The following is a 22,729-nucleotide window of genomic DNA, read 5'->3' as shown; positions in this document are numbered from 1 at the left end:
ATGTCCATGATCGAGCTTAGTTCTTAGCAGAGGGCCAGGTAGAGACTACTATATAATGAGGGGGAAAGTAGTTGAGAGGGTAGAAAAAGAATTCCCAAGTCTCCACGACGGAAGTCGTCTGAACACAATTGTGCTTTATAAAATACATTTTATAAAGATAATAGAGCTAGCTCATCCAAGAGGAAACGCTCCACGAGCACGGAATGCTGAACAAGCTTTGCGGCATTGTCAAAGACAATGGCTGTGGAACGACGAACGCTCAACATCTTGACACCGTATTCATCCCACGAGTCGTGGTTTGGGTCGAAGATTCCGTTGAATTGAATTTTCGCATCCTGGGGACAATTATTGAATGGATACCGTCAGCCTCGTGGCTCGCCTCAGGCACGAGGACTAAGCGCGCGAAGATGATGTCGTGTTCCAAGTCCATTTCAAAAACGAAATATGAGGAGAACCTTGTGAGAAGAGATATATAAAATTCGTAGAAGAAACGAAAACACTCCTCTTGATATACTATAGTTTCGCAGCCGGTCGGTACTCGGATTCCATGAGATATAGTATGTAGTCAGGCCCGCCGAGGTAGTGAATAGGTTATCCAACTAAGAACATTTGGATTTGACCTTTGAGCAGTACGAGCAGGTCCACTACGAGCCAGAGACACATTTGATGGGCCGGCCGTACTCGAGCAAGCGTCCTATACATTGCTTGCAGGGAAGAGGACGCCTTCAGGGGGCGCAGTCCTCGTCACCAAATCTACTTCCAGGAGGTAGTGGCCGGTGGCACTTTGCCTCATTGAATGCTCGGCAGAGAAGTAAGTCCATCCTGTTCCTTGATAGAAATAAGTGGTCTGATTGAGAGTGGTCCTATATGGAACACAAGAAAGCAAAGTATATATAACAGCCTCGCTTAGACTTTCGGCAGCAGGTGTGTTGCATATAAGGAGGCTCTGGGAAGAGGTCTTGGGGGCAGCAAGAGCTTTGCATGGCTGTCTTGTATGACATAGCAAATGATGCCAGCCAAAGACCTAGAAAACCTAGCCGCAACGATACGTCGTCATTCGATGCGACTCGGTGAACAAGCAGCTCCGATGGCGATACCGAGTAGAAGCACAACCAACGTTCCGTGTTACCATTCGGACCTCGATAGGTATATATAGAAGATAAGAAGGGTTGTTGCCGTATAATAACTAAGGAAAGAAGCATTGGCCAACTGCCGTGTAGGTGGCTCGACGGGAAGATAGATATCTAGCCATCATAAGAGAGGTAGTTTATATAGAGATAATTTTCAGTATATGGGCGATATGACCAAGGGCGACAGTTCAACTGAGTGCGAGGCTTCCGCCCTGGTCTGTCAATTGATGATTGGAACCACCAGGGGTAGCGTCGAACAGAGCCATGTTATTTTCTGTCGGCCTCCTTACGGAGGACCTTAAGTTCAAAGACTCCTGGATGAATGCTGCTTCCAGTAGTGTTAATCAAGCTCCAAAGCAGAAGATGTTCATCTTGGTATAGAGAACTTACATAGAACAAACTTCAGCTAGTTACTGAAAGTATTGCGAAGCAGTGGTTCGAATTGCTTCTGACTATCTGCCGTTGGGTTGATGCTGTCCTCTTTGTATATAGTACGTGTAAGTCGGTAGAGAATGCTGATATAGAATAAAGGTGGCCGATTATAATACGTTCCTCGATTTCTCAAAACAGCAGTTTCCAGTAAATTGACTAAAGGTCTTCTGGTTAAGGAAGGGCATGTTTACTTGGCATCTTAAGAAGCATGCGGTTTTCGATGGATCGTAAAGGGCAGACTTGATAGGGGGTTGCTGATGCATGGTTGTCTGATACAAGTGGATGTTGGATATGTAGTTAGATAAGACGCTAAAGATACGGCGATTTGTAGGCCCAAGATGACAGTTATTAACATCCATCATGGGTTGCTAATTGGCCACCAGTTCTTTGTTAGTATTGGCTTTGGGAGTGCGAAGCAGTCTTACATTTTGCTCATTGGGTACAAAGAGCCAGGATGAGTCAAAGAGAGGGCCCTTTCGCCGTCTTTGTGCATTTGCAGAATAAAAAGCGAGTGAGGATTGGCTGATCCTTAAAGACCAGTGGTGCCCAAGTGGCTGTCACTGACAAGAAATGACAAAAGGTTGTGAATAGTTCCAAGGGAGTGGGGCATGGCAGATGACGAGGCAGAAGTTTGATACTACCCCGTCACTCTGGCTCAGACTTGAATGAGGGGAGCTTCTCATGAATTAATTTCTCCTAGGCATCTACTTTTGAGGAAGCCTAGAGGGTGCACTCAGGTTAGCACTCCTCATCACCTTCCATCATCAACTCATACCTGAACATAGAGTCTTCCTCAATACTCACTTTCCCCATTGCATTCCCCCCGACCATTCGCTTTCTCCTAAGCATCTGCTTTTGAGGAAGCCCAGAGTGTGCGCTCGGTTCAGCCTTCCTCATCACCTTTCATCATCACCTCATACCTGAACATTAGGTCTTCCTCAATACTCACCTTCTCTCATCGCTTTACCTACGAACTGTCACCTCCTCAAAGGCATCTGCCCAAGATGTTGCTGCAACCCGACATCGGCGAGCAGGTCAGCGCCATGTACGCCGAAGCCAGCAGCCTCCGACAAACCTGCGTCTCCCAAGATACCGAGATCAAGAACCTCAACCTTAAGAATGAGTTCTTCGCCAAGGACAACAAAGGTCTACGGGAAGTGATAGATTGTTACGAACGCATCATCCAGAAGAAAGATCAGGAAATTCTGGGCCTTAGCGTCGAGCTCGACTCTTAGAAGACGGACTGCGAGCTTTATAGGTCGGATCTGATCAAGATGCGACAGGAGAACGAAGCGCTCAAGGCAAAGAATGACGCAAACAATCAGCGTCTTTGCTCTGACAAAGCACAGATTTCACGACGCGATGCACAGATCACCAAGATGATTGCTATTGTTCGCCGCAAAGTTGCAACTAATCGCGTCATGCAAGTTGCGTTAAAAGCAGCATACAAAATCTTGCCGTCGCTTGAGGAACAGGCAACATACGCCAGAATCCTCGATATGGCAAAGAAGGTCCCCAACACATTCGGAATCAACCAGGAGGTTGCCGATGTACTTGAGGAAGCAGGACTTGTTGTCAACTGGGACAAACAGAGTCTCGAGTCACCTATCCAGCTTCTCGAGGACAAGTCTGTCCAAACTATCAACAAGCCTGACATCGAGCTCAACGATGAGTCTCAGCAATGCCAGCCACCTGCTGCTTCGTCTCTTCAAACTTTCGACGATAACCCCAACGTCAACACCAACCAAGAATCACCAAAGCAGCAGCCGCTTGCTGCTCCATCTGTCAAAATCCTCGACGACAAAATGGATATCATCACCGAAGAAGACGTACAGAAACTCCAGCTGCTTGCTGCTGCCTAAGGCAAGGTGGAATGGCAATCTGGAGTCTGAATATATTTGCTATCGGCTTGTCGCTAGCTATTTGGAGGGATCTGACAAAGCAGAATGAGTCTCTGCTTGCCAAATTAAGTATCAAAACTACTACCTACGCAAGTCTACGCCTGAATAGGAATCTGCTTGATTGGAATGTCTTTGGGGTTTCGTTGGGAGTTGGACGACTACGTCAGGTTATGACAACAAGAATTTGAGTGCTGATTGGTGCCTGTTTGACTAGCACTAGATATTACAATACTCAACCACAGAATCAAAGAATCCTTTGCTTCCTCGGAGTGAATATGCCGTGATTCCACAAACTTCGGTCCTGTATTGTCTTTTGCTCGTACCATGAACATCCAGGCTATCTGGCCAAAGCCTTGTCAGTCTGAGAGGAAAACAGACGGGTAACAGAAGGATTATCCTCCAAGTCTTAGACTACTATAACAAATTAGTCTAAGAGATAGTCTAAACTGGCATAAGGTGACCAAACTATTTCGTCCCTTAGGTAGGTATGCTCATGGCGGCCAATTCTGACACCCACAGCAAGGCACCTAATGGTGCTTAGTCGGCCAAGACATCAAGGAATAAAGAGTGAGCCTATAGAACTATATGCGTGATCTTCATCTACGAGAATGGTTTCAGTGGTTGTAGTAGAGTCTTCAATTTTAGTTGGTAGTTGTACAAGACCAGTAGTAGCCTAATCTCCACACGTGATGACCTCAATTTCCAGACCGACTTCATTCCGCGCTTACATGCACTTTCCCCCAATATAACTTCACCTCTTGAAAATGCCAACACTGGACGATCTCCCCCAAGAGCTTCTGAACACTATCCTAGGTCATCTTGAAAGCGACCGTCAAGCCTTTGGAAATGTCCGTCTTGTCTGGCCCTCTCTCGAGGCCATAATTCTCCCCCGCCTTTTCAGCGTGATCCGGCTCTCCTTTCTGGAGAAACATCGTCTTCAGTTCTTGGGAATATCGTCTTCGCCCCATCTGGCGCTTCATGTTCGGATACTACGATGGCATTCACTATGTCATACAGAAGACTACCCCGATAGCATCGGTCTGGATCAACTTGAAGCATTTCTCTCTAGTGACGCCATCCATAATTTTCGGCCACTGTTCTTGGAAGGTCTCGATGCCATGGTCAATCTTAGAACCATTACCACTATCATGTTGCATCCCTCGCAGTCACGGGGCGCCCTTTGGCATGAGGACGTGGCACTACGAAGCGTTCCAGAATTTCCTTTCTCAAAGCTTGATCTTCTTCAAGGCTTCGACAATTTCCTTGTCCCAGCCATGCTCCGCTACGGATCGAAGGTCGAGTCTCTGCGTATGTTGTGCAAGAGTGTGATGCTTGACGATCAAGATCAAGGTCCAGAACAAGGCAGTGCAAAAGCCATTCGGCCTGGGGAGGGTACGGGTATCTTTGGTGATCCTCCGTCATACGATAGAGCTTTGATCGAAGCTTTCCGTTCACTCAGCGTCAGACTTGACTCCATGGCGTTACGCAACGTGAAAGAGCTTGATCTCTGCGCTACCTTTCCTTCAGCTACATCATGGGAGTTCCAACGAAGAGAACTACAGTCCATGCTAGTCGACAGAGTCGCCGTCGCCAAGGAGCTCCGTGTCTTATCCCTACGCTCAACAGACCTAGAGTCCGAACTTGAGCCCAACAGCAGACACTCAACTACCTTCCCAGGACTCTACCAGCTACAATTCCAGTATCTCACCACGCTCAAATTCGTGAATCTGGTATTCTCCACTAATGAGTTTAACTTGATGATCGCAACGCATTCGGAGACGTTGAAGCACATTCTTCTTTACAATTGCGCCGGAAGCGACAACGGGCTGATAGAAGTGGTCAGGTTTGCAGCTGAAGATCCTCTTTTACGATTGCATAGATTCTCAGTTTGCATACCTGAGACAGTCGGTTTGGGGCCATGGAAGAAAGACGAGACTGCTACGGCGCAGATTATACCTGAGCAAGAGATCGTCGACTTCATCAACAGCAATGAAGCCAAGAATGCGATGTTGCCGGTATCCAGAAGGGCCATGGGACCTCCAGCCAAGGACCCGTTCATGCATCGTCAGCCCATCGGCTCCGATGATTGGCATTCGGTTCACAAACGCACCATCCTGCCCAACATGTCGATAGTTGATCACTATGCGAATTTATGGGCGACTGCAGTGGAGAGTTCGGAGAGCTTGACGTCTGAGTGGCCACGATGGGGAACTCTTCACTATGCCTGTAAAGCGTGTCGTAGGCTTTCCGGTTATGAGTAAAGGGGAGGTAGAATGGAATCACCGTTCTGGTTGCCGACTTATTTGTTGGCTTTATGTAAAGGAATATACAAACCGACGTAATAGCAACTATCACTTGTATCTGATACCAGATTTCTGCTTCGCCGATGACTCAATCGCAAACACCTTGGTCCCTCGGAGATTTTGCTATGGTACAAGCTACTTGTCCCTTCTTTAGAGTGACCATGTCCCTTTGATTGTCTCCGGGGGGTGCAGCAGATACTACAAGTTTGACGGTTGGTGCTTCCATAGAATTAAGTCATAGCAGATGGTAAATCAACAAGATCAATTGCTAGGAAGCAAATGAGAGACAATCTTACTTTCAACCTGCCATCAGGGTGGATTTAACAAAGTCAAACAATGTAGCTCGACGACGTGGAAAAGAAACGCTTTAATTCACTAGCATGTGCAAACTATGGTGATAAGTCTAACCCTCATCCAACGCCAAAACAATTTGTAACCCATCGCTGTTCTTAGTTCTCGTTTGTCAACAAAAGCGATGATGCCTTGATGCTTAAAAGTCGCTCTCGCAAACTATTGCGTATTTTGTGCAACGCCTGCACTAGCAGCGCTCTCACCAACCTTCAACTCTTCCTCGGGCACACCAACACCAACACTAGCTACACTGGCGATACTCTGTGTCGTCATGCCTCGCTCTCGCTCGCCGCCTGGTCGGATGAGTCCTCCCTCTCGAGGTCCTGCTATGCTGGCTCCTCCAGCTGGAGTCACGCTAACACTAGTTGTGGTGCTCACACTCTCGCTCCTAGTTCGACTTGTGTCACTAGCCCTTCGTTGCCGGACCTGCTTTTCCAAATCTCTGATCTTTCGCTTCAGGGCATCGTTCTCTTTCTTGGCGTTCTCGAGCTCGTTCCTGTAAAACGCAGTCTCTTCGTAACGCATAGTAGTTGGCATCAATCCGGGACTGAGTTGCTCGCTCATACTCCCAGGTGTCGCACCGACGGAGCTTGGTGGGATAGAAGTTGGCGGGAGTCGCTGTTGTTGGAAGTAATTGGACGGATCGAGGCTGCTGTGCTGCGGTCCGGGCGAATTTGTTAGGCTCTGTCGAGAGGCGGTACTATCCTGCCGTGAGAGAGGGGTAGCCTGTGAGGGGCGAGGAGCATGGACTCGTGCTTCGTAGGACGATGACAACTGCTGGTGGGCTAGTCCCTGCGACGTGGTCGATGACGTTCGGTGGTGTCGAGCGGTAGGGATGGAGAAGCCTGAGCCGGAGAGGAGAGACTGTTCGGCGGCGACATCGTGGGATGAGTTGGCAGCAGAAGTCGAAGAGGTGTTGGATACGACTGAAGCGTTCTGGGCAGCTCGTAGAAGTGATAGCTCGCGGGTTAAGCGGTTGACCTAGCAGACGTTAGAGCGACACCAGAACTATAGTCCTCAGTTGGTACTTACAACAGCTTCCTGCTCCTTTTCAAGCTGGAGGTGAAGTTCGGCGGCGGTCAACGGACGAGGATGTCTTATCGGTCCAGGTCCAGGCCCAACACCAGGCTCGCCGGGAAGAGTTGCAGAAGGTTGTGAAGCGGTCAAGACAGGTGATGACATAGAAGGCGAATGAGGGTGGTTGACAGTATTCTGGTTCGAGGGGAGGATGTTAAGGGACTCAGAAGTGGGAGCCGGCGGAGTAGCCATCTGAGTGGAAGACTGGCGACGAGATGTCGCGAGCGGAAGTGGTGAAGGCGGAACTGAGTTAAGGTCCGGCATGCCGGTCATGAAGATGTTGTTTCGTTTTAGATAGATACGGTAGTTGGTGACAGTCGGAGATTTTGGAAAGAAGGAAGGAAGTATCAGTTAGTTCGGTTAAGGTAGGTTAGGTACGCGTGTTTGAAAAGACTAGACGGGGCGTCAAAAGCTCCGGCGGTCGCGCGTTTCCCTTTCCCTTGAAGCCCGGGTGCGGGGTCCAACGCGGGCCGGGGCAGCTAGAGCTAGCATGAGGCCATTGGCACCGCCCAAATGGACGCTAAAACATGCCAGAGCCCCTCCATGCTAGGGGGATCTCATAGTAGCTTCCGACTGGTTTGGTTGGTGGGGTTTGTGAAACTGCGGTATGAAGCTGTCCTTGTTTGTGAGTAGCCCGGTTACCCTGTAGATAGCATGGTGAGGTTGATTTGGGGTTGAAAGTTGCCTTTGTAGCTGATGCTACTAGCAAAATATTCAGTAATGATTAAGTGTGTAAATCATCATTGAATCTTTGATTGCTATAGACTGCGCCACCACAAGAGGTGGTTTGCTAAGCCATGGCTGCTGAGGTATCATTATTATTGGTGATAGACCACATTATGAAGAAGCCGAATGAACAGCAACATGACAAGCAGACAACACAAGCAAGGAAAGCGAAAACAGGAAGACAAGTATTATAAAGCATTTTTACAAAGTCTTATCAAAATTTGTAAATATTATTCAATCCTCAAAGTCAGCATGATAAACCAAACCTCCAACTTGGAAGTGGGGTGGGGTCAAGCTTCAAGATCAACAAGCTCAGTCTTCAACACCAACCACCAAGAAAATCTACATCTCAACGTTCCTGAATGTCTTTGAAAAAGGGCCGTATCAGACCCTGATAAGTTAACAACCCCTCTTCAAGATTTGGATGCGGGCCTATGAAAGTGCTCCATAAACATCATCTCGATCTCTTCAACATGATGTAATCGCACCTATGACGGCATACTATTCCACCTCGACGTCAAGTTGCAATCATGCGCGCCCGTGCTTTGCTTTGATTTCTACTTAATACTTAACCTCTGATTTCTTTTCATTTCAATCTCATCAACAATCAACAAACTTTCTACCACCTTTCAACCCACACCAAACAATACACTACAGCAATCATGCCTGAAGGACGTCAATCTCCTCCTCCTGAGCAGCAGAGCGGTCGCCAGCAGCAAGACCCTCCTGCCTCTGGTCACGGTGTCAACAAGACCGATGACAAGGACCCCAAGGACCAGCTCAAGGTAAGACATCTTGAAGCTTTGAGATATGATCATGATACTAACTCTATGCAGAACCTCGAATCAAACCCCAAGGGTATCACCGAGGATGTCCTCAAGGAGAAGTTCTCCAAGACCGAGAAATAGTCAGTTCTTCCGAATGAACAATATCGAACGATCAATTGCTAACACCTGGTAGAACAAATGATACCACGATGGTAATGACTTGATGGAACTAGTGTATGGATAGAATTAATAAATCACGATAATAATCATCATGCCTGTCTCCACTCGTATATTGCTATGTGAACTTGTGACACGATTTGTCTCTAAGCTCGTTCCTATCACATATTGTGATATTTCAAGTGATTTTTGAACACGGTCGTCCACAATTTCCTTGAACCGACGCTCACTAACAGGCATATATATATACAACCATGGTCGTTATTGAGATGGTTGGACTTATATACTATGGGAGCAGCCAACAACACTTTAGTCTACTGGGTACTAGGCTTGAGTCACATTGAAAACATATTAAGATATAATCCTTGTATTAATCGATTGTGCCGTGCGTAAAAGTCGTAACAATTCGTTAACAGGCTAATTGAGCCACAATAGTACTATCTCATCAGGTCTGAAAAAGAGCACATCCATCCTTCATTATTTTCCTCCGATTTTGATTGCTTAGTGCTTCTCACCACCCTCGGGAGCGCTCACAGTAGGACCGTCCGAGGAGACAGCAGGAACTGATGTTCCCAGAGTACCGTGACCGGCCTCAGGAGCGGCAGTACCGGAAGTCTTCTCCTTGCCAAAGACCTTCTCAAGACCAGAGGCTTTGTAGGCACTTCCACCGTGCTCCTGAGTCTTGAGGTCAGCGAGACGACGAGCCTCAGCGTGGACCTCCTGAACCTGTCGGCTGCCCTCGGTGTAGAACTCGGCGATCTTCTTGCCGGTGGGGGTGTTGGAGGCCTTCTCGAAGTAGGAGCTCAGACCGAGCCAGAGGCTGTTGGCACGCTGGCTGACACCGTAGCTCTCATCGGTGGCCTTGGCTCGGTCGGTGGCGTGGTACTTCTCGTCGAGACCCTTGAGGGTAGAGAAGAAGCGGTTGGTGATGCCGTGCTGGGAATCGAGGTCGAGAGCACGCTGGATGGCGGCATCGCCTACGACGTAGCCATGGGCGAGGTACTCAGCCAGGATACGGGCGCGGGGCTTCTCCTCCTGGGTGATCTCGTCGGAGTCGCGATCAGCGTTCTTGGTAGTGGGAACATCGTCTTCGCCATCGCCGCCGGCGCTGGTGACCTCAAGATGGTTGTTTCCGAGCTGAGTGTTGTTGAGGAGAAGAGCGGTCTTCTTGGCAGTCTCCTTCTCGAAGATGACCTCTGCGGACTTGGTCTCACCCTCCTGGGTGACCTTGATATCAGAGATCTTGCCACTGGATGCTGTTAGTTACGAATCATGAGATAGGTACGAAGAGATGAGCTTACCAGAAGCTGAAGAAGTCCTTGATCTCGCTGTCGCTGGTGGCGGGAGCGATGTTCTTGACGTTGATAGTAGAGCTGGCAGACATTTTGAATGTGTTGTTGTGTGAGATTTGGTGTAGTTTGGTAGAGGTATCAATCTTGTAGTGTAAAGGTTGTAGGTGGTGAAAGGGCAGACAGGTCTTATAAAGCGGCAAATGTGTAGGAATGACGACACCAGAGTGATGGATCGTGACGAGGCAACCAGGCTGTGTCTTTGGTTTGGCTTGCGGGCTAGAACTGGCTGGAGCTTGACTTGAGCTGGGAGCTTCTGTGGAGGCCTTAGAGGGGAGGGGAGAGGGGAGGCGCTGGACTGCGGGGCAGAGAGCGACGTCATCGAGATGGCATGATAAGCACGTGAATAGTGTTACAGAGTGACTTCCATGACCGTCGATGTGCAGTGGCGGAGGAAGTACCTTCTAGCAACATCAAGAATTGTTGGGATTGGCCTTTTGGGGAAGAAACTAGAAGCTGTCGCTCATGCTGGGCTTCAGGAACGCATCCCTTACGTCGTCCCGTGGCGAAGTGATGAAACAGTCTCAGACCAAATCAAGATGCAGATGAATGAAGTTTATTCTTTTCTTTTTTACATGTGAAGACCCTTTTTCTCTTGAGGATCGTCTTGGCAGGTGATCATCATGGGTTTATTCGGTGTTGCCTCCTCAACAATAAGCCACAAATATTGCCATGAGATATCTTGTCTACGCGTACTGACACGCGTATGTGCGTATGTACTTGAGATGCATTCATGGTGTTTTGCCTTTATATGCTGTAGGTCATCAGATAGGCGCCTGCATTTCGAGAACGTGACACCTTTGAGACCTTTTATGTGTTGGGTTTAGCACATTCATGGGCGCTAATAGTTCCCGTCCTGTGGGTAAGGTACAGAACCTTGCCGTCCCCTAAATTAATCAGTTTGATGCATGGCGCATAAGGACAGGAGTGTCGACATCAGCGTTAGAGTCCTATTCATCTAATGCGAATAGTTTCATCAATAGACTCTTCATTCATTCACTCAACAATTGGTGTATTTGGTGAAAAGGCCCAGACCATGCGCTCTTCATCACCGCCTTTACCTTACAGATACCCTGCCCACGCTTGTCATTGCCAACTAACACGTCTCCATTCTATCGCATCAAACCCCTGTCCATCAAGCGCTGATGGATTTTTCCAATGCGACTCTTCAATTTAATCGTTTAATTTCCATCCGCCATCAATTTGCGACAACTACTCCTTCAGCAAGGGGAATGGTCATGCCATAATAACGTTAGAATTAACATGGCTGTAACCTAAACACCATCAGTATCAATGAGAATACGGATAACCATCACGCGATAAACGCCTCCATCGATTAATAGCTCTCGCCACTCTTTTTTTAAACGCTTCCTCATCTGGTCAAGTACATCCACTCTCCCGCTTCCTTAGAACAAGCGCTGAGGGTCACACGGCCAGGTTGGCGATCGACTTATAAGACCAGGGTTTTGATAATCCTTGTTCCCAACCGGACGAGACTTGACTTTTTTCTCTTCATCAATCTCAATCGAGAACGGAAGAAAGGAGAGAGTTTCAAAAGAATGAAGAGGACACCTGGCGATCTGAGGGTAGCTTATGGTATTGTTACAGTAACTGCACTGTATATACAGATCTCACTGCATAGTATTGATTACGGGTAAGCCATGAGGGAACGCCCCTCTCGTATCCATCATCCATCACGGGCTTCAAGGCGGTCTAAGCGAAGCGGTTGGGTTAGGACAGGACTTGGGTTCTAACGCCTCCCCCAGACGCAGAGCAACCAGAACCAGACCGCATTGAAGCGAATTTGCAACCCTAGGCCATTAACATCTAACCATGAAAGGGAAGCACACCATCCCATAACTATTTTTTGTTTCGCGCCAAGGAAACAAACTAAGTTAATGTAAGTTAAGAGACCCAGGTCAAAAAAAGGATCCATCCCATCACATCCCATATTCCCAGTTTTTGGGGGCTTTGTCACTTTTCTCTCACTTGGTGATTTCACCGCTCACTTTATTCTTCAATTTTTATTCTCTCTTTCATTCTATCGCTCAGAGAAGGACAAAAGGATCTATCGCTCAGTTGTTTCAATTTCGCAGACTTGTCAAATATCAAGGTATGTATTAGACAGTTCCTCTTTCATTGTCTCGCCACTAACAAATGGACCAGACACAAAACCTGCTATGCCTCTCGTTCCAAGCTCCGCACCACTGCCCGGCAGTATGACCACCTTTGCTTACCTGCGTGAGCAAAAAATCCTCAACATCGTCTACATCGGCCTTCTCGTGGTGGAAGTCCTTATGGTTCTGGGCGTCATTTCTGTCGCCCTTGTCAAGAGAGTTAAAGCCCACCGACGACCCAAATCGATACGACCAGTAACTCCTTCGACAAGTTATGCGCCTCACCAATATATGCACATCGAAAACGAGAAGTCGACATTATGACGACTTGGAACTGCGACAAGAAGAGAGGGGAACGATGACCAAAAAGTGAAGCGGATGAACAACGACTACGACGATCACTACATTTTATTCCTTTGTTCACGACAATCAATTTGACAAAAGGCGTTATTCATTGTTTGGAAAAAAGGGGACGAAGGTTATTCATTGATTTGCGCAGGATTTCAGTATGCACAATGCGTTTGTTCACTTGCAGCGGGAACATGATGATTTACGACTATATATACCCAGTTCTTGTTAGCTAATGCCATTTACATTTTGACGTTACATCCTCGTCTCTCACAATTGTTGATAACACTGCTTATTTGTACAGAGTAACAACCATCATCATGTCTCCTACTTCACAGTTGTCGACCACGGTCGAGGATATCCCTAGTCTTTGGCAACCTAGACCTAAGCGCAAGTGCCCTCATTGCCAGTACTACCCTTTCCACCAGGAGCAAAAGGTATGCGAGGTTTGTCAGTTCAAGATGGGTGTAAAGGGCGTCAAAGCTTTCCTTGAAGGTGGTGAGAAGAACTGGGTTGTGTACCACCTGGTTCGTCAAGGAGAACTTGCCGTCCGGGCCATTTTCGAAGACCATATGCGCTCACGACTTGTTAACGAGAACCGCTGTCGCCGACTTGACTGCGCGGAAGAGAAATTGACATTCTCTGTCTATGTTCACTGCGACAAATGCCGAAAGAGGCTCACCAAAAAGGGTGACCTCGCTGCTGACAAGAAGGATCCACGAGCTGCTCCTGAATCGTCTGTCGCTAAACTGGTAGCTTTGGGCTATAGTGAGACGGGATTTGCGATGAGGATTGCCAAGAATGAGACTTGGGTTTTGCCAGAGGATTGGAGATGGGAGAGTTCCTTGGGCCAGTTTGTGCATCCTGAACACAAGATCTATACCGGCAATTTGGACCCTGAGGAAATGGTCTAAGAATCGCAAGCTCACTTTGCAAGCCATTGGAGATCTCACGATTATCTGACGGGCTGGCCTTGAGACTTCAGTGAGTCATGACAAGATCTCCGATATGAGGCCGGCTATGTCACAACAATATCTCACCAATAAGGATCTTCCAGAGCGATTGGCAGAATTTGATACATAAGGTATCTCTGGAGTAGAATCAGACAGCGACTGGAGTTGGGTCTAAGAGGCAAGTAAGTATATACAGGCGCATACATTCCTTTGCTCTCAATAGCCGTAGCGAATGACTCACAAATTGATTTCCCAGCTCAGCTTTCTTCCCTAAAACAAATTTATGATATAATATCTCTTGTTCCAAAGTACCATGTTGATTTTTGAATATGCCTAGGAAGGATGTCGGTAGTTGTCATTAATCCACTATCTGCCTAATTGTCCAGATCCCCAGCCACCGTCAGCATAAGGAAGCCAAGAACCGTGAACGGGACTTAGTCTCCCATTGGCAGAATCGCACTTGATTCGCGATTTATATCAGGCACCTGTAGTTGTAGTAGCCAATAATTGCGCTGTGTGCTGTGTGACTCAAACGGTAACCTGCCTAGGTAGTTTACACAGCACTTATATAAACAACGGCAATGAGGATGACATTAGGAGAGGATATACTGAACATCATCAAAGAATAATCATCATTATCTATCGATTAGAAGAACTTCATTATAAACAATTCTTTTAGGACGAATCTGGATATCTTTCACACGACTTATACGATCCTCCTACCAGCCAAAATGTCCCAACACGTATTCCAAGCCCTCCCCTACGACATCCACTTCGAAATAGCAAAGCATATGCCATATAACGAAATTCTCAAACTAGCAGCAACAAATCGGCACTTCCGCCGAGCCCTCAACCCAAGGGCAATCTTAGGCGCCGAAGAAGCCCTCGAATTCGTCACCGAGCGCGATGGACTCCTTCGAAAAATAGGCCACGAGCTCTTCGCCTGCAGCAATTGTCTGAGATTACTACCTAAAAAGAAGTTTATCAAGACGAATAGCTTCTACGATATCAGTTGGTCGGCAAGGTTCTGTCTTGACTGTACGGGGACTTTAAAAACGCATCGCCATTTAGTGTCAGTTGCTGACGCGGATGGAAATTTGAGATATTACTTTTGTCATAATTGTGGAGAGTATCGAACTGAGTCTGAGAAGTGTCAAGGAAAGAGGATTGACTCTGATACTAAGAAAGCTGAGGTTGCTGAGGCGTTAGCTCTCTGTGCGAAACCACGACGGGAAAGACAGGGCATTGAGAACCTCCCTGTACACATCCTGGCCAAGATATCATCGTTCCTTGGCTTCACAGATGTTCTGCACCTCGCACAAGTTAGTCGCACGCTAAACGATACCGTTAAGCCGAATCAATGGATCCCGCTACATGCACGATACCAATACGTCCACGAGAAATGGACAAAAGATGTTCAGAACACGAAGTTTGACAAGATTTCAGCTTTCCCTTGCTACGTATGCTGCAGGATCTACCCCAAGAAGAAGTTCACAGAGAAGCACATAGACATGGTCCAGGAAACACCTGAGACGATATGGAAGATGCGTTGCCACCACTGTGTATGGCGCATGGGAATAAGTCCCATGAGCGTTGTACGTATAGAGCATCGACGAAGAGAGATGTGTGAGACTTGTGGCTGTATCAAGTACGCACGAGACACATGTGGTCGCTGTCTAGAATTGTATATAGAGGGAACTATTGACAGGAAGACGTTGCATCCACAAGAGGGGGAGGTTGAGGAGAGCTTGCTCCTGCTGGAGGGTCTTTTTATTCAGGAAATTGAAGAGGGTGATGAGAAGGGGAAGAGGGATAGCTTGGACTCCGGGGTCTGTCTACAAGAGGGTTAAGAGCTTCAGTTTATTCTGCAGATCCTTTGTTTGTTTTTATGGAGTATTGGACCTCTTTGATGCACCAGCTGGGCATATCCCGTTCCTCCCTTGACCAAGTTTGCTGCGGAAAAGGTGACTACCAAACATTCTGCAACGGATCCCACAAACTCGGAAACAACTGATCCATAAACGCATCATCAGCCATAAAGAAACTCGAAAAGTCCTGCGGTTCCTCCGCACTTGGATCCTCAGGCGGCGTAATTGCAAGCAGCTTTTCCACAACTTCACTATGCTGCGCTAAACAGATATCACCAAGATCCCAAGCAAACTTCTCCTTATGTGAACGCAGGGTAGACAACAGATCAGAAGCAATTTTCAAGGAGGAACTTTGGACAAGTCCTGATGTTGAGTTCTCTGTTTCTAGAGCGCAGCGGAGGAGGAAGCTGACTGTTGTGGAGAATGCAAAGGCGCTGCTGGGAAGCCAGAAGTCGGAGAGATGTTCTGGCTCTAACTCTTGTGCTAGGATGAGGATGTCTTCTGCGGTTCGGCGGGCTTGCATGTAGCGGTTTAGAAGACGGCTGTCGCCAGCTTCGCGAATGCGCTTTTCGGATTCGAGCTCGATTCTTTGGGATAAGAGTCTGACTGTTAGATACGACAAGCGCAAGTTCGCACCTCCGGGGATCTTCAGGTTGGTTCCGCGAATGACGACCCTGCGTATATCGTCGCTTAGATCTTCCACCCAATTGTTCAATGCTAGCTCCAAGTGTGTTGTATCTCTAGTTTCGTCGGCGTTCCTGAGCTGATGGACGTGTCTGAGATGTAAGTCTAGAACATCGGTCAACCCAACAAGGGCGATGTATACAGTAGACTTGAGGACTCTGTCCGAAGATGCGCCTTCTTCGCAGAGGTTCTCTATTAGAGGTTTCGGGACATCGTTCAGGGTTGTAGAGATCAACGGAGGTGTTCCATGGGCTAAGCTCAGCCTGCCACAATATTAGTCCAAATATTGAACATAGAGACTGACACTTACCATTTATCGTGAATCAATAATGCCCACCAAATCTTCATCCTTAAGTTCTTCTCCGACTGTGGTATCTCCCACTGCGTCGGACTATGATTTAACCCCAGCGAATGCGCCATCGCAACTGATGAAGCGAACAAAACTCCATTGCCAATAAGTGCAGTAACCTCTCGGCCACCGATGTTCAAAATAGCGGCCTCTATCACCGATAACCCAGGAGACCTGTGTAATTGTGAGTATATAGCTTCGGTAGCAAGGTTCCATATGAACCGTCCATCAGGACGCCGATAACGAGCCAGAACAGGAGAGCTACTCCAGAAGGTGATGGCGTGACCGTACAGACAGCTTAATAGCGCAGGGGATATTCCACCCTTGTTTTCTGTGTACTGTTTACGGAAATGGACCTCGTCAAGTAGAGGGAAGGAAGAATTGACTTTTTCGAAATATCTAGAAGATGTTAGCATGCTCACCGGAAGTTGACTATTAACTTACACGTCTATAAGATCACGGGTGAAAGGCTCCAGTATTTTCTCAATCAGTTGGAGTCTCTCCTCTGGGAAACTCTGATTTGAGTCCAAGCCTACTGGTCTCTTTTGGACCATGGTAAACAGGACAGGACGAGATCTGTTTCCTGGAACTGGTCTCACAATTCGTGATCCCCGTGCTGAACTGGGCATCGCAGATAGATAGTCAGATAAGACTTGGTTATCTGATGTTACGGCAGGTCCTACTATATGAAGATTATGTTGCTGTTCGTCACTGGACCCCAGCGCCAACGGCGACTCCTCTGGTTCAGCATCTTGTTGTTGTTGCGGCCGCTCTGCGCTTCTCGGTATGAACGGCGCTATAGGCACCGCATTTCTCGCAATTGTACCATTATCAGGCCCGCGACTTGAACTCGGCATTGAGTCTAAGCTTATATCGAGTGCGGACTGTTCAATAACCGAGTCATCTGCTCGAGGCCCAGGAGCCAAGCTACCATTTCTCGGAGTCCGAGAGTCTCTCTTGGCCCTTCTCCTTTGTTTAGCAGTCGACAATTGACTTCCTCCAGATTCCGGAGGAAATATGCATTCAGTCCGATGAGCTCTGCACATAAGGCATGCTTCACTTGATTCCTCGGACTGGCAGCGGGATTTGCGTTTCCGACAGGGGATGCAGGCCGGTCGGAGGTGAGACCGATATGGCCGCGCATTGGGCGTTTCCTGCTGCATAACTTATTTATATTTTGAGTTCCAATTGAGAAACTTGATAGGTGAATCTCTCCGCGGCGTAATTGTTGATGTTGTAAATGGACCGATGGGTTTCCCGCGGGATTCATAACGCTCCCGCTAATGTTGGGTGGGTCAGGGACGATACCGATAATAGGTAGCGCATATCAAGAAACCCTACCAACTACAACACTTTCTTCTTATCAGGTTCGTTAAGCTTCGAGGTATTGACGTCTTCTTGATAAATAAGAAGCTTCTCGAGCCTTTGATTGAGTCTATGCAAATGTCTTGACTTGATGCACCAGCACGAGGACGAATGTTGCCAAGGAAACACATATTATTATTCGCGGAATACTATATCTACCTACCAGCTACTAAGCTACCTATGCTACAGGAATTTCTGCAGGGACTTGGCTGTATCAACAATTGTCTGCTCAACTGGGTAAAACTCCTGTCCCGTTAGCTTGGCAGTCTTGGAAGCGTCAAGGACCTTCTCCTCGGGAAACACGTAACCTGGATAGTATCCCTCTCCTGGCTGTCCGGCCTTGATGATGTTTTGTCTGTCAGGATAAGCCTTGCGAAGAACATCCGCCGCCGCCTGAGGTGGAACCATTCCTGATGTCAACAGAAAGCGCTCTCCGTTGGTCTTCTCAGGATGATCAACACTGAACACCGCAACTCGGGCGATGTCTCGAACATCGACGTAGCTGGGGTTTGGCGTCAAGGGCTGTGGAATCTCTTGGCCTGAAAACACCTGCCAGATGAAAGCGGTCGTGCCGCCAATCTTGGAGATCGAGTCTAGACCTGGCTGTGGTCCCATAACGAAACTACATAACTGTTAGAATCTCATATAAATGGGAGCCGAAAAGCCAGACTTACGTAGGATTAAGAGCAGTCATCGTGAACGAAGGCTTCCTCTCGTCGCGGAACTTCCAAAAAGATCTCTCGCTAGCCACCTTACTTGCAAGGTAGATCAGAGGACCAGGTGACTCCTTGCCCATTTTCTTGACGGCAGCCAAAGCAGCATCGTTCCAGTCGGCCTCTGTGAATCTATGAGGAAGCGCCTTGTCGATTCCAGTAATAGCAGCAATAGATGACATCAAGACGACCGACTTGATGGATGGCTCAGTGAGGGCAGACTCCAAGACACCCAGTGTTCCTTGAATAGCAACTTCAAGAACAGGATCAGGGTCTGTGAAACTCAGACTCACGCCAGCAGCTAGATGGGCGATTGCATGGACATCTGATACTGTGAGAAACCGTTTGTTACAGATGAACCTGACAACGTACCCTTGACAGCGGTATCAAAGGCTCCGGGAGCAATGATATCTGGTACCTGAACAATCTCGAGATCATTTCCGTATGAAGAAAGAGCCTTTACGAGAGGATCCGCAGAAGCATTTGATCGAACAGTGCCACGAACGGCGTAGCCGGCTTTGAGGAATGCTTCAATGACACTGCCGGCGATGTAGCCATTTGCGCCAGTCACCAAGACGATGGGTTTGTTAGACATGATGGGTCATATATGGAGAATGGAATTAATTAAATAGTATTGATGAGGTATGATTCTCTGCTGGGACTATCGTATAAACTGGCATGATGCTTCTTCTTTATACTATTCAAATTCCTCACTGACAAATGCGAATATTGCAACATCCTTGAAGCTATCGTGGTAGAGCACATCTTTCCAGCCAGAGTTGTAAGAAGTCCGGTTAGAGCATTGCATAATCAGCACACTTAGTGACAGCTTCAAGACAAGTGATTTGATGCAATTCTGCTGAAAGATTAGTGATCGCAAGATGGCTTGAGACGATGTCCCCTTGTGTTGCAGCTGAACTTCTTTGTTGAGTGGGTGAGTAAGCAATAGAGCGGGAGTGTTAGTAACACATGAACTCCGTCGGCTTCGGCGTCTTTAGTGGATTTTTCGAATTACTGATCCCGACTCGAGTCGTCCGTGGCTCGGCGGAACTATAGCAGTCAAATTAAACAAAGAATAATTGGTCTATCAAACAATGAACTCTACGAAGCTCAAGAGAGCAATGTTCCAGAAATTAATATAGAACAAAGACCTGGAGTCGATAAGCGATGCTATTTCCGGGTCAGACACGCACGTGACCTCGCGATCTTCAGCGCGGCCCCCATGACGCAACCGGTTCCAGAGTAGGCAATTACTCACTCACACCAAGTTTGCGACAAGTTTGCGCCCTCACCAAACAATCACCCTATAAGTCAATTCTCAACATGCTACTAAAATGGTAGGTCGCAAACGCCCTGCGACAAGGTCAAGCGCCCGTCGGGCTGCTTCTGCCGCCGAACCAACCGGTGGAGAGATCTATCTGGATATGCTCGCTGAAGCTGGCGTGAATCCAAGAGTTCCGTCATCACCAGAACGGCCATTGAAACGGCGTCGCGCTACGCCTCAGAAACCAGTTGCAGAAGTCAGAAAGTCACTTGAACCTTCACCCAAGAAGCCTGAACCGCAAGCTGCAGTGAAGGAAAATGAGGAAGAGGATGAAGACGAGGACGAGGATATTGAGTTTGAAGATGTCGCATTACCACAACCTACCATGCAGACCATGGAATTAGAGTCTGATGACGAAGATGACGACGAAGATATCATGTTCGAAGATGTGGACTTCACAGCACCTCTCCAAGATAAGCCAGAAGAACCAACATCGCTAGAACTCAACCTATCAGCCCAGCAATCATCCACAGCGCAAGCAAAGAAGGCGGTAGAAAGGCGCAAACCAATAAGTAAAGAAGAGCGCAAGATCCGGACCGACATTCACAAAGCGCATATACTATGCCTGTTAGCTCATGCAGCACGGCGCAATCATTGGTGCAACGATGGCAGAGTTCAGGACTTCTTGAGACCTCATTTGACCGACAAGACAGTCAACTATCTAACGCCTGGTGCGCATCTTCCACAGTTTGGGCGAACTGAGAGTCTGAAAACGGGTCTCAAAGAAGCCGAAAGTATGTGGAAGACGAAATATGAAGTTAATGAACGGGGTCTTCGACGATCTCTCTGGGCGGAAGATCCTAAACAGTTGGAAGACGTATGTAGAATTACCCCAACGTTGGTTTACTGCTAACCAGACATGCAGTATGAGCCACCTGATGATATGGAAAGCTGTTTAGACCGTGATGATTTTCGCGAAGCAGCAAAGAAGCTACAAGGCTCCAGGGATGTCGGAGCTCAATTGTATTGCGCCTTGTTGCGCGGTGTTGGTGTACAAGCTCGACTTGTTTGCTCATTACAGCCTTTGGCATGTACAAATTCAGCACCGACGATGCCGAAACCAAAACAAAAGCCCAAGAAAGGACTGACGAAGGCCGAGAAGAACGAACAAGTAAAGGCTGCGCTGGCTAAGTACCAGGAAATGGCTACTGCTGGGTATGGTTCACCATCTGGTGGTTCGACGGCACGTCGAAGGCTGGGCCACCCAAATGCCACAGCATATAATTTCACTCCAACGATATCACCTCCAAAACCACAACCTATTTTTGAAACTCGGAAACGAATAAAAGAGTCAGCATACCCGGTATACTGGGTCGAGATTTTGGATGTCGGACACCAAAAATGGCAACCAGTAGATGCAGTTGTCACGCATACGTTCTGGAAGCCTAAAGCTTTGGAGCCTCCTATTACCGATAAAGAGAACTTTTTGTCTTATGTGGTGGCATTCGATGCAGATGGTACTGCGAGAGATGTTACGAGGAGATATGCGAAAGCTTACACGGCAAAGACGAGAAGAGCAAGAGTTGAAACTGTTGCGGAGGATGGCGATGCATGGTGGAGAAGGGTCATGAAGCTCTACGGCAGAAGGCGGCGGACAGATCTCGATCAAATTGAGGATAACGAACTCGTGGGTATCGAGGCTAGAGAGCCTATGCCGCGGAATGTGCAAGATTTCAAAGACCACCCCGTTTTTGCTCTGGAACGACATCTACGACGTAACGAGGTTCTTGTCCCAGGCGCTACACCATCGGGAACCGTTGCAGCAGGCAGTCGAGGTCCACTCGAGAAGATATATCGAAGAAGGGATGTACGGATAGCCAGAACAGCAGATAAATGGTACCGTTCCATGGGACGAGAAGTAAAACCGTTAGAAATACCGGTTAAATGGCTGCCGAAGAAGGCCAAACCGAAGAATCCCCTGGACGACGACCACGAAGAAGATACCGAAGGAGATGCGGGAACGCCGATTTACACCGAAGATCAGACCGAGCTCTACGAACCGCCTCCTGTCCGTAACGGTATTGTTCCAAAGAATAAATTCGGCAACATCGACGTCTACGTCCCAAGCATGATCCCAGCAGGCGGCGCACACATAGTCCACGAACACGCCGCACGAGCAGCATTCCTAGCAGGCGTCGACTACGCCCCCGCCCTAACAGGCTTCTCCTTCAAAGGACGCCACGGAACAGCTGTGTTAACAGGCGTCGTCGTCGCAAAAGAGCACGAAGAAGCTATTCGAACTATAATAGACAGTCTGGGCGATTTGGAGCAAGAGGTAGAGAATGAGCGAAGACGACACCGTGCGCTGAAGACATGGAGAAAGTTTTTGATGGCGTTGCGTATCAGGGAACAAATTTGGAGTGGGGTTGATGCTGATGAGCGGAAGGCGGCTGATGATAAGGCTGCTAAGGAGGCACAGATTGATCAAGAGATTGAGGACGCGCCGAGTGATGTTACTGAAGAGTTTGATATGGCCGACGATGATGATATGGGTGGAGGTTTTATCGTGGATTAGGCTATAGAAGGAGTAATGGGTAGCACAGGCGTTTGTTATGCCATGTATCACAGTGGCCTTGGTAGTCATATATATCCCTGGTGCATGTTTCGAGCATGATGGCAGATGTGATGTGCAGAAATCTATTTAGCCATAATCTATATTCAACGTTACCCGAACCACCGGAATAAAACATAAACTATTCCATCAGGGCGTTGCAAACCGCCAATTCACAACAGCCTGTACTGCACCATCATAATTCAACATAATCGCAATTGCCAAGCTTAGGATAATAAAGGGA

General features: G+C 47.8%; 11 protein-coding genes across 11 annotated transcripts; 7 read left to right on the top strand and 4 right to left on the bottom strand.

Annotated features, from left to right (window-relative positions):
* Positions 1–2,566: 2,566 nt before the first annotated feature.
* On the top strand, positions 2,567–2,797 carry FIESC28_00605 (uncharacterized protein; the record flags this gene model as incomplete). Its single annotated transcript, XM_031154756.1, has 1 exon — positions 2,567–2,797. The coding sequence occupies one exon, from the start codon at positions 2,567–2,569 to the stop codon at positions 2,795–2,797; it is 231 nt and encodes a 76-aa protein (XP_031021199.1).
* Positions 2,798–2,836: 39 nt separating this feature from the next.
* FIESC28_00604 (uncharacterized protein) lies at positions 2,837–3,424 on the top strand (the record flags this gene model as incomplete). The annotated part of the gene is made up of 1 exon (XM_031154755.1): positions 2,837–3,424. The coding sequence occupies one exon, from the start codon at positions 2,837–2,839 to the stop codon at positions 3,422–3,424; it is 588 nt and encodes a 195-aa protein (XP_031021198.1).
* An 803-nt stretch (positions 3,425–4,227) lies between these two features.
* On the top strand, positions 4,228–5,724 carry FIESC28_00603 (uncharacterized protein; the record flags this gene model as incomplete). Its single annotated transcript, XM_031154754.1, has 1 exon — positions 4,228–5,724. One exon carries the CDS (start codon positions 4,228–4,230, stop codon positions 5,722–5,724), a length of 1,497 nt encoding a protein of 498 aa, XP_031021197.1.
* Positions 5,725–6,276: 552 nt separating this feature from the next.
* On the bottom strand, positions 6,277–7,467 carry FIESC28_00602 (uncharacterized protein; the record flags this gene model as incomplete). Its single annotated transcript, XM_031154753.1, has 2 exons — positions 6,277–7,098; positions 7,150–7,467. 2 exons carry the CDS (start codon positions 7,465–7,467, stop codon positions 6,277–6,279), a joined length of 1,140 nt encoding a protein of 379 aa, XP_031021196.1.
* Positions 7,468–8,582: 1,115 nt separating this feature from the next.
* On the top strand, positions 8,583–8,828 carry FIESC28_00601 (uncharacterized protein; the record flags this gene model as incomplete). Its single annotated transcript, XM_031154752.1, has 2 exons — positions 8,583–8,705; positions 8,757–8,828. The coding sequence occupies 2 exons, from the start codon at positions 8,583–8,585 to the stop codon at positions 8,826–8,828; spliced, it is 195 nt and encodes a 64-aa protein (XP_031021195.1).
* Positions 8,829–9,365: 537 nt separating this feature from the next.
* Positions 9,366–10,248, bottom strand: FIESC28_00600 (uncharacterized protein; the record flags this gene model as incomplete). The annotated part of the gene is made up of 2 exons (XM_031154751.1): positions 9,366–10,113; positions 10,166–10,248. The coding sequence occupies 2 exons, from the start codon at positions 10,246–10,248 to the stop codon at positions 9,366–9,368; spliced, it is 831 nt and encodes a 276-aa protein (XP_031021194.1).
* Positions 10,249–12,998: 2,750 nt separating this feature from the next.
* On the top strand, positions 12,999–13,592 carry FIESC28_00599 (uncharacterized protein; the record flags this gene model as incomplete). Its single annotated transcript, XM_031154750.1, has 1 exon — positions 12,999–13,592. One exon carries the CDS (start codon positions 12,999–13,001, stop codon positions 13,590–13,592), a length of 594 nt encoding a protein of 197 aa, XP_031021193.1.
* Positions 13,593–14,362: 770 nt separating this feature from the next.
* FIESC28_00598 (uncharacterized protein) lies at positions 14,363–15,481 on the top strand (the record flags this gene model as incomplete). The annotated part of the gene is made up of 1 exon (XM_031154749.1): positions 14,363–15,481. One exon carries the CDS (start codon positions 14,363–14,365, stop codon positions 15,479–15,481), a length of 1,119 nt encoding a protein of 372 aa, XP_031021192.1.
* Positions 15,482–15,599: 118 nt separating this feature from the next.
* Positions 15,600–17,086, bottom strand: FIESC28_00597 (uncharacterized protein; the record flags this gene model as incomplete). The annotated part of the gene is made up of 3 exons (XM_031154748.1): positions 15,600–16,446; positions 16,494–16,931; positions 16,977–17,086. 3 exons carry the CDS (start codon positions 17,084–17,086, stop codon positions 15,600–15,602), a joined length of 1,395 nt encoding a protein of 464 aa, XP_031021191.1.
* Positions 17,087–18,080: 994 nt separating this feature from the next.
* Positions 18,081–19,205, bottom strand: FIESC28_00596 (uncharacterized protein; the record flags this gene model as incomplete). Its single annotated transcript, XM_031154747.1, has 3 exons — positions 18,081–18,519; positions 18,572–18,941; positions 18,983–19,205. 3 exons carry the CDS (start codon positions 19,203–19,205, stop codon positions 18,081–18,083), a joined length of 1,032 nt encoding a protein of 343 aa, XP_031021190.1.
* A 739-nt stretch (positions 19,206–19,944) lies between these two features.
* On the top strand, positions 19,945–22,449 carry FIESC28_00595 (uncharacterized protein; the record flags this gene model as incomplete). The annotated part of the gene is made up of 2 exons (XM_031154746.1): positions 19,945–20,751; positions 20,800–22,449. 2 exons carry the CDS (start codon positions 19,945–19,947, stop codon positions 22,447–22,449), a joined length of 2,457 nt encoding a protein of 818 aa, XP_031021189.1.
* Between the last annotated feature and the right edge of the window lie 280 nt (positions 22,450–22,729).

The sequence above is a fragment of the Fusarium coffeatum genome (genome assembly GCF_003316985.1).
Source record: "Fusarium coffeatum strain FIESC_28 chromosome Unknown BRIP53273_contig_15, whole genome shotgun sequence".
Classification (NCBI taxonomy): domain Eukaryota; kingdom Fungi; phylum Ascomycota; class Sordariomycetes; order Hypocreales; family Nectriaceae; genus Fusarium; species Fusarium coffeatum.
This window is presented reverse-complemented; position numbering and strand designations above follow the sequence as displayed.